Source organism: Chrysoperla carnea, chromosome 1 (genome assembly GCF_905475395.1).
Source record: "Chrysoperla carnea chromosome 1, inChrCarn1.1, whole genome shotgun sequence".
Classification (NCBI taxonomy): domain Eukaryota; kingdom Metazoa; phylum Arthropoda; class Insecta; order Neuroptera; family Chrysopidae; genus Chrysoperla; species Chrysoperla carnea.
In genome coordinates this window covers 53926016-53943855 of record NC_058337.1, presented here as the reverse complement: position 1 = coordinate 53943855, position 17840 = coordinate 53926016, and the positions used below count along the sequence as shown (strand labels likewise).

The 17840-nt window shown below is 28.6% G+C and overlaps 1 protein-coding gene across 2 annotated transcripts; it reads right to left on the bottom strand.

The window, feature by feature from the left end:
• Positions 1-3858: 3858 nt before the first annotated feature.
• On the bottom strand, positions 3859-8470 carry LOC123305659. Of its 2 annotated transcripts, XM_044887439.1 has the most exons (5): positions 8334-8470; positions 7518-7825; positions 5560-5714; positions 4456-4586; positions 3859-3895 (listed from the first exon to the last, which is right to left on the bottom strand). In XM_044887439.1, exons 1-5 carry the CDS (start codon positions 8404-8406, stop codon positions 3882-3884), a joined length of 681 nt encoding a protein of 226 aa, XP_044743374.1. In that variant the 5' UTR covers positions 8407-8470; the 3' UTR covers positions 3859-3881. The 2 variants fall into 2 exon arrangements, with proteins under 2 accessions (XP_044743374.1, XP_044743373.1); XM_044887438.1 differs by lacking the exon at positions 3859-3895 and having other exon boundaries at positions 4364-4586.
• Positions 8471-17840: the final 9370 nt, after the last annotated feature.

Sequence of the window (17840 nt, the reverse complement as noted above, 5' to 3'; positions counted from 1 at the left end):
TCTGTGATCCTTATTTTTTAAAGACCCCATACAAAACAATTGAAAAAATAATTTTAAATGTACCTAACTATTTTTCGCTGAATCTGTTTTGGATTGTTATATCTATTCAGGTTGTCTATAACTACAAAATGTTAAATAATTATCCCGTTCAATAATTGTTTTCTATTTGTTTTGTGAGGTGTCCTTTTTTACGAATAACTACGACATAGAACAATAAATTAAAATCGAACTTGTTATATAGTGCGTTTAAATAAAGATTATACGGATTGTTAAGAGACCCGTTGACTAAGTGAATGTATATGACCCGTTAACTAATTGATTAAATGAGAATAAGCTTTATTATTAATTTGCTAGTCCGCTTATACACGCAACTAGTCGTTTTAGACCGTGAGTGCATAATGAAGGCAAACAAATTCATCACGGTCTCTTTAAATTTAACGCTCGAGCGACGTGACGTCTAAAATATCACATTTTTATTACCTATCGTACTCGAAAACTATAAATCGGAGTACAAAACACAACTGGCACACGACCCAAGTAAGCCGAAAAATATACAGTTGCGTATACAAGCGTTTTTAACTTTGTTGAAAATAATATTTTATTTTGATCAAAGTTAGAAAAAAGTATGTTTGATGAGTGGTTTAAAATGGCTAGTCCGATAATGTGAAAATTTAAAAAATAAATACATAGTGTCCCGAAAAAATGTATACACACTTTGCGTGATTATAAAAACAGTATATATTTAGATGGATTACAGATTAAAAATACAAATTAAAGAAGACAGCTGTAGAATTTGTTTAGTCAAATTCGAAATTTCCATATTGATGCCCATTTTGATCCAAACATTCCTGATAACGCGAAGTAATGGAATCGCAAACGTGGCAAATCATTTCATTAGGAATTTTGTTTCATTCCCTATCAATTGCCGCCTTGAATTGATCGACTGTTGCCGATTTCGACAAATAAATCTTATGTGGCGTGAGATCTAGAGACGGGGGCCATATGATGGCACTTCCGCGGTCAATCCATCTGTTCCGTAGATTTTCATTGTGACAAGCTCTCAAATTATGATGATAGTGGGGAGGTGCTCCATCTTGCTGAAAATAATAGTCTTCTTCATCCTCAAACTGCTCACGAATACTTGGCAAGATATTTCCTTGCAACGAATTCAAGTAAACAGTGTTGTTCAGTCCCAGTGTTCCCCACACCACACCACACCACACTGTAACTCCTGATAAATTTAAATTATGATGCTCTCGTGCCCAGTAGCTGCAATTTTAGTGATTGATCGACCCGATTGTGACCCGTCGGTGGATCTAAAGCTCCCTTCTAAACCGCCTTTGCACTTCCACAACGTTCTCACACTTATGGTAGCACTTTAAAATAAATATAAGTTTTTCAAAGTCTAGTCTAATATCAGCCATTATTTTAAATGGGTTATACTTAGAAAAAAAATACATTAGAAAGAATGTGGTATTAAAGTGTGAATACATTTTGTGGGACAACCGTTTGTAAGCATCACTTAAAATATAATTGGTTTTAAAATATTATAAAATGCCTTCAAATTAAGTGATGTTTTATTAAATGCATAGAGATATTATAAGATGGAGGTAGCTATTTATAGAGACTCGATTTAGCAATAATTTAACGTAGAGCGTAAACAATACTTCGATAATAATTAACAGGTTGAGCAAAGTTTTAAATTATAAAATAGATTTTTTTTATGAATTTGGTAGAAATCAAATGCTAATCAAGAATGATTTTAGAATAGACTCAAACTGAATCAATTTCAAAAATTTCCGAATAATAATGTGCTTATAAAAACAACTTTCTAATTTAATTTCTTCCTTTGAGTAACTGGTATACACTATGATGTACTTAAAAACATTGATAATCATATTGGGCACTGCTTAAGAGGAAATTAAAATTGTTTTTAATTCAATTTTATGTTCAATTAAAACATTTTTAATTTAACATAATTTTAAGAAGTGTAATTTTCGATTCGATTTGCCACGACTCTCAAATAAATCGTATTCACCTTCGTTGGTTTAAATTGACCTAAGTAAGAATCATTGGAATGCCTGCCACGAATATAAATATTTATAATCGCAACTTTTAAGATCTTCTACTATACGATTGATAACTAGAAATAGCATTTTGTGATTTAAAGGTAAGGTATTTGAGCTTGTAATTCCGCGACCGATATTGAACTACAAAGCCTTAGTTCTGAAAAATGTATAGCTTTACAAAGAAGAAACTATCGTATTTGCTTATTTTTCATAATAATCTTAACATATAAACTAATTATTATATATGTATAGTAAGTAATCTTATTATGAATATTTTTTATTGAAATTTGAGATTCGATTTTTTCTTCTCAGTTTTTTAAAAATCCTTAGTGTTCATTATTTCAAACTAATAGTACATATTGAGTCATTTTTATAAGGTGCTTGATCTGCAACACAGTTTTAATTGTACCGTATGTATTTTTTAACGTCTCAGAACCGAATCCATTGGTTTCCTATATTGCCCGCAAGCACAGTGCTATTTATTATCCCGAGCCTTAAGTGGGATCAAATACTACGCGATCTCTATCTTATAATATGTTTATGATAAAATGTTGATATTTTGTTTGGTAAGCTTATGGTGCTTTGTTTGTTTGACAGTGATTGTATTAAAGTGACGAAGTTGCATCCGTTACGTTGCATTGGTTAATAATAAAAAAAGTTATGGGCTATGTAAATCATATCCACTTTATTGTATTATATATATTATAATTATTAATTATTAAAAATATACTTTATATTCATTTCTAAAACTTAGTTTTTATTAATCTAAAGTTATCTAGTCGGATATCAATAATAATTTTTCATTACAGAGCCTTAAAAAGTGAATACACTTTAATCTTTAAATGGTAACCAAAACTAGCAAAATATAATAATCAATTTTCTAGGTTTTGACACTAAGGTCCGTCCCTAGCTGTATATGATTTAAAAAGGAACACCATTTTTGTTCGGAGTATTTAAAGTCATGAAACTATTCTAACCAATTTTGAATTGTCAAAAAAAATTTTTTTTTATATTTAAATATTTATTTAGCTTAAGGAGGTTCCCTCACCAGTAATAAAAAAAAATAAATTAGTAGAAAATGATCCAAATTTTTAGTATGTTGTAGTTAACGATACATATTATTAAATCAAAAAAAAAAATTTGGGTATCTTATCGATCAACGATCAATTAAGAGAGTAATTAATTAATTAAAAATACACTAAATAACATAGCATAAAAATTTGGGTATCTTATCGATCAATTAAGAGAGTAATTAATTAATTAAAAATACACTAAATAACATAGCATGATATGAGGATGATAGCTATGTTATTTAGTGTATTTTTAATTAATTAATTACTCTCTTAATTGATCGATAAGATACCCACATTTTTTTTTATTTAATAATATGTATTGTTAACTACAACATACTAAAAATTTGGATCATTTTCTACTAATTTATTTTTTCTATTACTGGTGAGGGACCCTCCTTAATCTAATATTACTTTTTGTTTGTTTTTTTAAGGAAATTTGTGGCAGCCATCATTTGCAATCGCCATATTTAATTGACACAGAAAAATGTGTTTCAAATGCCCATTATATATCTTAACGTAATTATCAAAGGACCTTGCTGAACAATAAAATAAATAATTATTGTTGTGAGTTTTCTAATGGTCCTATACTACTAATAAAAGGTTAAATAAATACACACTGTGCTAGATACTTTATGCAAAACAAATGTATTTAATATAACATAAAAATATACATAGTATGATAAATATTATCAATTAATATAATTAATATTTATATTGCGTCGATGGGATGTGATAAGTTTCAAATTTTATAACCTGAAAAGTATTTCATCACAATATAATTTAAATTAATTTACCTCTTTGTCTTTACAAAATAATTTATTTCTAATTATTTGTTGACATTTTTTACATGCGTGGATCATGCAATTTAATTTTGAGATTTTAAACAATTAAAATAATTATTCTGAGAAAAAATTGTTTATAACTTTTGCAATTTTGTTTTTCGGAACTTTTTCAAACTAGACCATTATGCAAGGGAGTCAGTCAATCAATCACCAAACTGGAAATGAGGCGGAGTAAGAGAGACCTGCTATTGGCTATATTATTGATATAAATTTACACCTCATCTAGATTCTCTTGATTTATATTTCAATTTCATCTGTTGCCATTGTTGAAAATCTCAAAGAATGCAAAAACATTTTATTCGATTTCTGATAAACTCAAGCATGCAGTACAATGTTTTTGATACAAATTTTCTTACCCGATTCAATATTGTTTTTAATTATATACATATATAATTAACTAATTTTGTATATACAGCAAAAAATAATTTGACTATATGATAGTGCAATTTTACAATTCATCTTTTAGCTTACTTAGAACATGCGCTGGTGTAAATTCAACAAAATCTGTATCACTTTCAGAGATTGCACGTTTATATCGATGATCTGCTGTTGAAGCGGCTGGATCAGCATCAGTTAAAGTTATTCGGGATGCCACTGCTTTTCTATAAAGTAAAGTTAACGAAATAAAAGCATAAAATAATATTGTGTATCTACGGAGATTAATCAAGTTCGGTGGGAGATATCCCAGAACGATACGAATTTCTCTAATCGATACGAAAAGTCAACCAGATTTTCATGCCTATCATTCATTTAGAGTAATTAAGACTTAATTAACATAAAAGTAGAGCTCATTTACTGTTAAGGATGGTTAGTATTTTTCGAGATACATCCAAAGAAGGCACCATTCTTTTCTTTAGGGTCCAAATTATGAAAAAATAAATACTAATTTTATCATTTTTAATCTTGTTTATATGAAGCGAAAAAAATTTGTTTGTTCCATCATCATAGGACATACAGCACATGCAATTTTTTATTTTCTAATGGGTCACTCATTTTTTTTGTACATATTTTAAAAGTAAGTTGAGCTGCTGCGAACAACAAAATATTTATCTAAATTTTTTTTCGAATGGCACACTTTAATATGAAAATCCACGAAAAATAGTCAATTGGAATCAAATCCAGAGACTGAGGTGGCCAATAAAATGAACCATGTGTTCCTTAATTACTCTTCTGGGAAATTTATGTCCTAATACAAATCTTGTTTGGGAATTCAGACTTAAGACTTGCCTAAGCGTGAATGGAGCTCAGTGTGAACAGATTGTTTAAAATATGCGGTAATTTTGGCATTAAACTTGAGTTAGTTAAGAAGTGCCATAGCATTCGAAAAACATAGGTGATCTTGAAAAATTTTTGTTGTTTACGGAAACTTAAGCACTTTAAGAGTACTGTATCTCTTAAGGTTATATGAAAAAAAAAATTTCCCCTAAATATAAAGTAGATTAAAAATGATTCAATACCTATATCTTATTTTTTACCAAATTTTGCACAATAAGACGAAACAGGGGTAACATCGAGTAACATGAACAATTTTTATTTTAAAATGAGTGCATATAATAAATTAGTTGTATACTTTACCTGTTAACTCCATTTTCATTAGCATTTAAATCAGCATTAACAGTTATATCACGCGGCTTACTAAAATCGCATTCCACATTAAATGCAGCATCGCCAGGCATTATTAAATCTTTATCATATTGTACAACAATTACGTTTGAATATATATCACCATTCTAAAATAAATAAAGATCATTAAATTTATGAAGAAATTATTTTATAATAATACTCTTTATAACAAGAGAAAGATAGAGACCTTTACCCATTTTTATAACAATAGATTGATTTCATTAATTATTTGGTGCTTATGAGATTCCAAAAAGGTTGGGTTAACCAATAGGCAACGCAAATGAACCAGAAATATATAATCCGAAATTTATAATAAAACCCTAAAATATTTTTTATATATTTTTTTGGTATATTTCAAGCCAAAAATTTCTTAGTTCGCAATTTGGTGATCGTTACGAAGGGTCAAACGTCAGTAGTGAACTACCACCAGGAATTATGTCGAAAAAGATGCTCCTATATGTAAGAGTAAGTTTAAGCACCATGGCGTCAAGTTGGCGCGGTACAATTTTAATGAATATGATTTTGTACCTAATCTACATGTTTTGAAAAGAAAAATTAAATAGTACAGGAAATGGGTAAAGGGGCTCTACCAGGACTTTTGACATCACTGGTAGGATTGACTAAGTTCAATTTTTTATCCAGCAGTATACTTTTGTAACCAATATGGGTTGATCAAATTGGGTTTATTCTTTTTAATTTGAAATAAAAGAGAAAATCGAACGAGACCTTAATAACAGTTCCTTGAAAATTTAGATATTGGATCTTGGCATTTTAACTTACAAATGATTTCATGTAAATGAACGCTTCTTAGGGATAATAACTAGGCTATCTATCTTCTTTTGAAAAAATATGGTCTTTTTACACTTCCATACCACAAGCCACAGGAAACTGTTAATTTTTGTGGATGTAAGCATAATTAAAAAATGATATCCTTAACTCCAAAACGATTTTTTTTATTAACGACCCCATTTAATCAAAAAATCAGCTTCATTGATTTTTCCATGAAATAAATAGATCTGAATACAAAAATTGTTGCATTTGAAGTTAACAAATTAATCCACTTTAAAATTCTTTTGAAGTTAACAAATTTTTTTCATATGATAATCTCACATTTTCATGATAGTACAGTAAAAGATGATACAAATAAAGGAAAATGAAAGGAACCACTAGGATTTTGCTAAAACCTCATGGAATGTGTTTCTTAGGTGTCAAAAAATCATTAGTAAAGTATGAGTTGTTTGCAAATGTTTCTATTTGTTAATAAACAATAAATTTTTAATTCAATGAAAATATTAATGTTAAAGTTGACTTACTAAGTTAATAAATAGGCAACTTGAATTACATATACGTTATACATGTATAATAGTTTTCGATTATTTGACAAACACTTAACATTTACGCCCGACAAGTTGCCTATTTATTAATTTTGTAAGTGACTTTAACATTGATCGTTTCATTGAATTAAAAATATTATGTTTATTGATGAATAGAAGCATTTTCACCACTAACTCATGCCTTACTAATGATATATGAAATCTAAGAAACACATTCCATGAGGTTTCAGCAAAATGCGAGCGGTTTTTTTCATTTTTCTTTATTAGCCGATTTTTGTAACAACTTTTACTGTAGTACTATGAATTCTGTTAACATCTACAAAAATTCACAGTTTGGTGTATGTTTGTAATATGGAGGTGTATATTTGAAAATGAAAATAGCCCTATTGTACGTGCAAGAAGCGATATTTACATGAATATTTTTTTTAAAAAAATATCATGATCTAATGTCTAAAATTAAAGCGAAAATCTAATTGATATCTTCCACCATTTTCTAATTTAAAACTGTATGACTCTTCTCTGATCACCTTCAATTAATACACATAAAAAGTCTTTAGTATGGAGGTATCTACTTACATGTAATGTTTGACACTTATTTAATGGAAATTTCAATGTAAACGATCTTCCATTATTTGATCTTATTGTGCTTGGATCATCTGGATCTAAATAGCACGGTGCTTGTTTTCGATGAAAGCTACCACGTGTATAAATAACACCTTGAAAATCATTGACCGATTCCCGACCTTGTGTAGAATCTCCATTATTATCTGATAATGTAATATCGACTTGCATCGAATTTGCTCCACAACGTAGTTGAACTTTATCATAGCCTGATGTTGCTGCACCGATTGTGATATCTTTTGATAAATCTTGTTGCCATAATTCTGAAATTTTTAAAACAATGAATTGCCTAAATTAGCTGAACAGATGAGTGTAACTCTTATGATCCAGATGATCTAATATTGTTAGAAGTAAAAATTGAAATAAAAAAAGAACCGATCGTTTGATGAGCGACAATGATGACTCAATGAGTCTCAAATTTATAGGTATGCAAATTAAGTTTATATAGTGACGGTTTTTGAGTTTCTTGATTTCAACCCATATTTTCTCTTGATAATAACAAAATTAGAGTAAAGCCGAAATACTTGCCACTCATAAGGTTAAAAATTGATATAAATCTTTCACTTTCCTTTATGATAAAATAAAAACAAATAAAAATTACGTAAATGTATACAAAAATTAATTGCTTTTTTAATTATTAATTATAACTGGCCTTAACTAGCTTATTTAGAATTAAGTATTATATTCTTTAAATTAGAGATTTATCCCAGCTTTACCCTGCTAAAAAATTTACCAAAAATATTTTTTATAAAAATACAAATTTTCACTTACGATCACAATTGATTTTGGAAATTAAAACAAATAATTTAAAAAATAATAAGTAATAATTTTCTGGCCACGTCATTGTGTTTTGAAAAACTCTCTCTGAATACTAATTTCACACGGTTTTTTTTTTTCATTTATTATATTTTTACCTTTCTCTTCTTCTTTATTGAAGAGCTGCACATGGTCATGTCTGGTTAATCACGGATGATACCACGTTTAACAACTCTCTTGTTTATGTGAATTCCGTTATATCAAGGTCAGCTTGAATGATGCCGTACAAATTTACGCCTATTTATTTTGATTTGATTTTGTAACAAAACATTTGTAATACCACATAATTACTTGACCCGAAAACTTTGATTGGAAGCAAAAATGAACTAAATTTATATATGTTTTTTTGGTTGATAATTACCATCAACTATTCAAATTCAAATGCACTTGCAAAACACAAATGTGTTGATCTTATGATCGAAAAACTGCCTTACGACTGAAGAAATTGCTCCGAAAAACCTTCCCTCCATAAAATTTTAGTAAATATCTTAGAAACCATTTGTTCAATTGTCAAACGCCTCTGTTTTTGTATTTATTGGGTTAAAAACGATTCTAGAAAATTATTTCTATTCAAATCGGGGAAAAATTCCTCTTTTTTTGTAATTTTCTTAAGGAGTTTTTTTTGCCGTTAATGTTAATTAAAAAATATTAGATTACAAGGGAAAATAAATTTTTTGTAAAAGTTTAAGTCTTTATCTATCGTATGAGAAGTTTCGATCATACTTTACCGTGTAAATCTTTGTCTAACGAGAAAGTAAGACCCTACCAACTGTTCTTGAATTATACTAAGAAATTTCGATTAGATGGAGTGAAAAATTAGTTTTTCGAAATATTTAGGTTTCTGTTTTTGTACTAAAATATATAATTTACAATGAAATTTATTGAGAAATAAATAATAGACTGAGAAAAAAGTACTAGCGGTAAAATTTGTTCTTAAGGCAGCAAGTAAATACTTTGATTTAAGACACTATTTTTTTGCTATACTTTAATTTTTAAGAAGTCAAATACGTATTTTATTGAATTAAGGAGGTCCTTTCGCCGCCAATGTTAATTTTTTTTAAAATGCACAGTTTACTTCCAGTCAGTGAAAGGACTACCTTAAGAGATATTCCTTAAGGAATATTTCTTTGAAAAAATCGAGAAAATTACACAAATACATTATATAGTATAAAATCGGGTTCATTTAACGATTGATGGAGTGGTTTTGAGTTTGGAGATCTCTAAAAAAATTTGTATATAAACATGCCCGAAAATAATTACCTACTTATTGAGTGCCGTGCAACTTTGAAACATCCTGTATATTTTTGAAGATACGAAAAACGACGGCTTCAGCTATTAAAATCATTTTCAGTTTTTCTCAAATTAATTCCTGTATCTCACTAGCTTACTATCTGCAACAAGTTCAAGGTTTTTACAATGGGCATGAATTTGATCTCACATTAAACGACAAATATAGAGAAAGAATAAATCTTTATGAAATTATTTATATTCGAGTATTTTTTAATCAAGGATTTGGATACAAGATTAATATCGATTTAATTCAGGAGGCGTTAATAACAATTAAGGATTTTATAGGGATGAACACACATCAGGATTGAATATAATAAAAATGTTTTGCTATATGTAAGGGTTTGTTAATTTTATTTAAATTTGCTATGTAGTGCCTTTATACCTACCTTTATTTGTATGGATGGACCTATAGGTAATTTAGGGTTGATTATTTGTGGATCTATTTTAGCAAAGTCTGTAATGATTTGAAAAATTATATTTTTATAATTTTTACTTTTAAGGTTATTCGTGGTTATTCGGCCTATTTTTCAAAATACACTTGTTTATCGGTATAGCCGTGGACACGATGTCTCAAAAACAAAACGGTACAGTACGCTAAAAATTGAATAAAATGTAAGGATAAAAAATGGCAAAATCGGTACATAAGTTCACAAGATTCTCTTAAAATTAAATTTTATTCCTCATTAAAACTAAAAATTCTTATTAATTAAACTCCTACAATTTTTAAACTTATAGAATTATAAATTTTGAGTATGAAATTTACAGTAAATTGTTGTTCAGTTTTACTACTTTCTTGGTAAGACTCGGTTATTCTCTTGGTTTCGAAATTTACCTACAATTTTGATTTCAACAAAAAAATGAAACTTTGCAGACAACAGATTTCAGTTTATACCGGGCGACTAATTTTTAACGCCCCATCCTCTTTTTTATTTTGATGCAAAATTTTGATAAAATAAAATATACAAGATGTACTATTTTAATTTATTATGGATAATAGCTCGTTTTGTAGTTAACCAGCCAAAAAATAACTAAGACAAAAGTTGCAGACTTTAATTTTTTATTTAAAACATTTTTTTTGAAAGTCGTTACCTTTCGCAGAAAATGCGACTTAAAAATATGTCATTATAATTGCATTTAATCGAAAGAAATTACACTATAGCTGTAGAAAAATATTCAGATAAATAGGCATTTTCAAATGAACTATACCTGTTTTTTTTTTTCAGATTTTAAAAGTAAATAAACTACGGTAAATAACAAATTTTTTTTTCTAAATCCCTTATAATTTTCGAAAGTTACGGCACATTTTAATGGGAAAATACATATTGAAACTAACTCACTTTAATGTCCAAATTGCCCTATTTTTTATAGGAGCTGTTCCAACTGTGCTGCTCCCACGCTTAGACAGGCCATAGATCTATAATCCCATCGATCGACTTGTAGCAGCACTTATGCCGGCCTCATCAAGATCTACACAAGTTTGAATTTTTCGTATAGTTCTATAGATCTTCTATTGATGCCACTTTTTTTGGAACATACCCACAAAAATAGTTTATTGGAGTCAAATCCAGAGACCAAGGTGGTCAATAGATTAAACCATTTGTTCCCAACTACACATGGTTTAACCCTCTCTCGTCCCTCTCTTGGAAATTTAGGTGCTATTTCAAATCGTTCTTAGGAATCCTGACCTAAGAATTGCCTAAGCGTGAATGGAGCTCAATTTTAACAGATTCTTTAAAATATACGGTAATTTTGCCATTAACATAAGGGATTTTGAAAAACTTTTGTTGTTTACAGGAGTCCAAGTAATTTGATTTCTTCCAAAAAATATATAGTGATCCATTTGAAAATCAAAAGTTGAATGCTGAAACGTTGAAAATCATCTCCTGAGATGATAGACTACAAATGATTAAATACGTATAATTTATTTTTTCAAAATTTCGTACCCTAAGAAGAAAAGTAGGTGTAGAGCTTTAACGCCGGTAACCCGGTAGATAACTGCATACAATGAAAATTTTTCCCTTCAAATCATTAAAAATATAGTTTAAATAAATCATAATGTTGTTTTAGATTGCCCTATCATTGTAATACAAAGATATTTTATTTGTAGAAGGGAGTAAAAGGGAATAAAAGGGGAGAACGGGGATAGACACATCAAGTTATTATTTCGATAAACATTAAATAAACACTTGAAGAGAATAAACGCAGCTGGAGTTCAATCATTTGTAAACCAAAAAAGTATAAATTAATACTCAATATAATAGGGGATTCCATATATAAATTGATAAAAAATAAAGGGCCCAAATACATACACAGAGGTACAGGATATTGTTACAATTGTTTTTTTTTATTGTTCCTTTCAAAAGCACACACTAATCTTCTTTTGATTATTCAAATATATCATAAGCTCAGGATTATAAAAATTTCGTTTTAAGATTGGTATCCAAAAAGTAAAAAAAAAGTTAATTGAAAAATAACAAAAGTAATATTTATATATATTTTTAGTATTTTGACTTTTTTTCCCAATTATTTTTAGAATAATAGAAACAAGTGAAAACAAACAATTGACTGAGTTAATTGTTGAAATACCATGCATAGTCAGTGTTGATTTCTTTATCACATAACACACACAAACAAACATGTGACACATACATAACTGATAATCAAGTATAGTACATATTATAAAATTTCCGCCTAATTGGCGCCCTCACGGGTAAACAGTGATGTTTACGAAAAAATGTTTCAAACAAAAGTTGTTTAATTTTTGATAAGGAACATTTATTACATTTAAACTTTTGTTCTATTTCTAGCGGTTTACAAGATGGGTCCTACGGAACCAAGACCAAGAATGTTCATTTACGAACTTGACCTCACTTTTTACGTCCTGAGTACGCTGTAAAAATTTCAGCTCGATATCTTTTTTCGTTTTTGAGTTATCGTGTCCACAGACGGACGGATGGACGGACAACCGGAAATGGACTAATTAGGTGATTTTATGAACACCTATGACAAAATTTTTTTCCTAGCATCATTATTTTTAAGCTTTACAAACTTGGGACTAAACTTAATATACTATATATTTTTCATATATACAACATGGTACAAAAATAGTCAAAAACTAAGAAAACTGGCTTTATTAACATATGCAACTACTATAAAGTACAAAATAAGTTTAATAAGATTCAATGTTAAAAAGCTGTGAGATATTCTCTATTCTCTACATACAATCTTTTAACCAATGTATCTAACAGGACAACCTCACAATTTTTCAATATGAAATTTATAATAAAATTAAAATTATTTTGTACTTTCTAGTCATACGTTATAAATACATCGTCTTTTTTCTCTTTTTTAAATACATTTTGTATATAAATGCAAAAAAACAACGTTCATGGCATCCGATCATCTCTACCAATGAGATATCTATTTCATATCATATTTTCGAATAAAAGAAGATAAAAAGTAACATATCAATTTATTGTTCGAAAGCGGATGAAAAATGAATTAATTTATTTTATTACATTCATAACTAAAAATTCTAATATATACCTGTATGTACAGAGTGTCCTATGACTCGATGGCTATAGTTTAAGAGCGCATTCTTTTGACAATTTTAAGTCGAAAGTGCTTTACATACTTTTGTTCAAAACTCAATAGTTAACTAATAAATTTAACCAATAAAGTAAAGACATTGTTGAGGAAAGTAGTTGATTGTTTTATTATTAAAAATTTTTTTTATTGTTAACACAAATGTAATTAAAGTTTTGGTTCAAAAATGTTCCGTTCCCACCAAATGATTAGAAGTATAGGGCCATAGACTTCTTTCTTATAATGAACCAACCATGCAATTTTCAGCCACTTTAATCGATTCCAAAAAATAATCGATTTTTTTGCGTTTCAAAGATCATTATAAATAAAATTTGAAGAACTCAAATTTGAAGAAACGAAAAAAATTATTAGGAAAAGTTGCTTAGAAAATTTGTTTATACCCGTATACTGATTTTTATGATAAAATTCGCACTTTTTCGCAATTTTTTCATTATTTTGGTCCACACTAATAATTTTTACAAGTTTATTGAAATATTTGAGTACATAAGAATTGTCAATTTGTCCAGTTTTTACATTCCATAGCACACTAGAAATAAAATTAAAAAATAAGCTTTTTATAACTAGTGTGCTACGGAATGTAAAAACTGGACAAATTGATAATTTAATAGTGTTATTGAAATATTTCAATAAACTTATAATAATTTTGAGTAAATACCAAAGTAATGAAAAAATTAAAAATGCGAATTAGATAAAAATCGGTATATGGGTATAAAAAAAATATTCTAAGCAACTTTTTCGAATAGTTTTTTTTCGATATCTGTAACTATCTCTGATGCTTGACAAAATATTAAGAATCGGCCTATTTGTCTATTTGTAAGGCTGAGTTTACAGTTCAGATTTCGTTTATGTATCTTTAAAAAAATCACCCATCACCCTGTATGACTGTACAGTTTCAAATCGATATTACTGTAAATAGCGAAAATGTGCGGGTGTCTTTATCTTAAATGTGACACACTGTATATGCTAAAATAACAATTTTAAGACAAAAATGTTTGTTTTCAAAACTCTAATGTTTTTTGTACTCATGCTTGCGGGTGTTTGCTCTGAATAGAAAGTATCGAACTGAGAAGAGAATTTTTATAATTTTCAACTTTTTTCAATGTTATCACAGTATTTCACTAAAAGAAATACATAATTTTTGCTATTTATTTTTTCTGTAACAATATTTAATCATAAATTATTTATGATTTCCAAGTGTATTTAACTGTAAAATACCCACAGTTTTCATCGTATAAGAGATAGATAGATGAGAACCCTCCTTATGGGAAAATTAAAGATGTAACCAATGGAAAATTCACTATAATATTGATTCGAACTGAATGGTAACGCCCCGTTATATATGTATATGTACATCGAGTTTTCCATGATACAGCTCTATATTGCCATACGAAATATCCTCCATTATGAAAATTTTTATTCCTTTTAACTTCTATTCCTATTTTTGTAAAAAAAATATAAGAACAGAAGTTATTGTAATCGAGTCTGGGTAAAAATTTTTAATTTCTCCTCAAATTTTAAGGTTTTACTTTCTAGAATACAAGGATTTTAAAAATAAAAAAAATGTTTCCCTAGCTCCGTACTGCGTACATAAAAAAGCTTTCACAGAAAGATAAAATGCCGAAAATTGTTACATTACACCAATCTTAAAAAACCAATAACTTGAATCTTATCAATCGAGCACATTGAATTAATTATAGATTCAGAAAAAAGCTCTGGATACCTCATGGTACTAAATTGCGTAATAGTTCCGAGAGATTTTCCTGAAACTAGAGATAAAGGACAAAAGGTTCTTAATTAGTTCAAATTAGGTATCGATTTATTCTACCAAATTTTATACCAAACTCATCTGGTCAATTAATGAAGGTAAACCGCAATAATCTAAGCTTAGCTTACAGTAAGTTTTTTTTTGAAACTATAAAAGATAAAATTTGAAAACTTATTTTTAACTTTAAAAAGTGGATTTATTGGCTTGGGTCTAGTGTCGGGCCAATTATTTTCTATTAAATAAATAAAAGACAAATAGTCATCAATTAAAGTCTAGGGGAAGGAGCAATTTAAAATTTACCGAATTCATAACTTAAAAAGTGCAGCTCTCTCAATAACGCCCATAATCGATATAGTAAAAATACTTAAATAAGGACTGCATATTCACAATTTTCCCATCAATATCGCATTAGCAAATTTGGCTTTGATGGAATCAAATTAATGTATTATAATTAATTAAATTAAATTAATTAATTAAATTAAATTAATAATATTATTTTATAATAATTATTTTTTAAATTACCAAAATTCTAAAATTTTTGACCATTAAAAACAGGAGTGAAGGAGTAAAACTGTGTTGCTCTTGTTAGTAACATAACAGTGTTTGTATATATAAAAACTTTTGCTTATCTTTTGATAAACATCTGGAAATTTTCTCATAGGAAATATATAAAGGTCTCTCATAATGGAAAATACATATAAGGATTTATTTTCATGTTAACACAGTGTCATTCACAACTGTAAAGGGTGATTCATTTTCCTTTTTAGAGATAAAGAAGAAATAATGACAAGAACAAATCTTTTAGGACCAATATTCCTCATAAAAATATTATGAACTTCTATTTGAAACATAATTTCAAAAAATTGTATGAATTACAAATATTTTTTATCATTTAGTTTTCGAAGTAAGATACGCTCCAAGAGAAAAGTCTGAAAGAAATAAGATGTATACTACAAGACCTTGACATGAACTTCAAACGGATTCAAACTTTTATATATGATGCTACTGGCTTAAAATTTCATCACGCCACAGTATGAAGCTAGATAAGAATCTAAAGCAAACCGTTGCATAGATAATAGCAGCTCGTGTTTTCCAGATTTAAATAATGTACCTACGTATGGCTGTTAAATGATTTACATTTCAGTAGGGTAATATGTAGTACCTAGAGTCAGTTTTAACTTGAAACTTTTTGTTTTCGACAGGTATTGATATTTACTGGACAGCTATTGATATGTATTTTATCAGAATACAGGTAGGTTGAAGATTGTTTGTCAATGTGGCTTTGTATTCGAAAATTTTTTATCGAAAAAAGTAAAAAATTTCTTTTTTTCTGACTATCTATTTACCAGCTGTCTCTTTGGTTGTTGGTGAGTAAGTAGTTATATCATATTCCAGTTTTAAATTTACCTTTTATGTATACTCTGCGTCACAAAATGTGCAGAGGTTTTACTATTCTAGGTGATCTTACTGTATGATATGTTACTGCTATATCACTTAGAATGGTCAAACCTGTGCAGATACATAGGGGAAGGAGGTATACAATGGCAGGTCTTACTTTGTATTGTTAAAATAGCATATATTATAAATATTTTATTTTAATCAGTCTTAAATGTAAACTTAAATATTCATATAACTCTGTAATAATATTAATAAATTATTAATATTGGATCCAAAATCCATGAAGTAAAACCCTTGTATATTTCCCTCACATTGAAGGTAAAATAGAAAGCTTATACGGGCAAGATTGAGGGTATGTTTACCTAAATTATTTCAATTGATATATAAGATACCACCATTTTCTGTTTCAGAACATAGTACGTGAACGCTTCAATGACAACGTATAATACACCGAAGCACGCATCCAAAAAATTATGTCTCTCATATTTTTTCTTTCTCGACTTCCGTCTCACTCTATCTTAAAGAGTATTTTTAGCGTGTCTGGCAGCTTTTCCAACCACCGAAACGGTCTGGATTTTTGGCATTATTATTAAAACAACAAAATCCTAAGAGTGGCATGGGCCTAGCCTCGCGTCCTGCCACTAAAATGATGTTCGGCTTATATATTACTACTGATAATATACTATAATTTTTGCATTGTTGTTTCATATTGAATTAATAAAATTTTTCAACATATGCTTTACCTTACTTTTTCCTTGCGTAGTCCTTGTCTCACCTGTGCATACTGGCAAGACCAATCATTCCCTATACAACTATCATAGAAGATACTTTTAACCTATATATATATAGATGAGTCAATCCGTGGCCTAAATGTGAATTCAGCTCTTGCAGAATCTCATTTTGGTTTCTTTTTCAACTCCCTTTCTTTAATAATGGCTTGTCTCAATTGTAGAAACTTTCCCATCTTGCCCTAAAATTCCAATTTCCAACTCGTCCATAGGTCGGTTTTATTATATCATCTGTAATCTTACTTTCTTTTCTTATGGTAAATATCAATTCATACCATCGATTCCTAGTAAATATCTCAGTCGACACAAATTAGGAACATTTCTTACCTTTTTCACTGCTAAATCCTACGTATTTCTTTTGTAATAATGAGCGAACCTAGTTGAACTTCGTTACTAAAATTCCCACTCCTTCCATCTTGCGCTTTATTCTCCTACTTAGGCCAAGGTCAACTATGATAGACCTTTCAAATCTGAGTTGCAGGATATTTTTGTATGACTAAACAAGACAATTTTCAAGAAAACAACTAAAAATATTTTATTTACATAATAAATATTACAAAATAATTTACAAAAAGTCTTCATTTTTATAATACAGCAAAATAATTATACGGATTG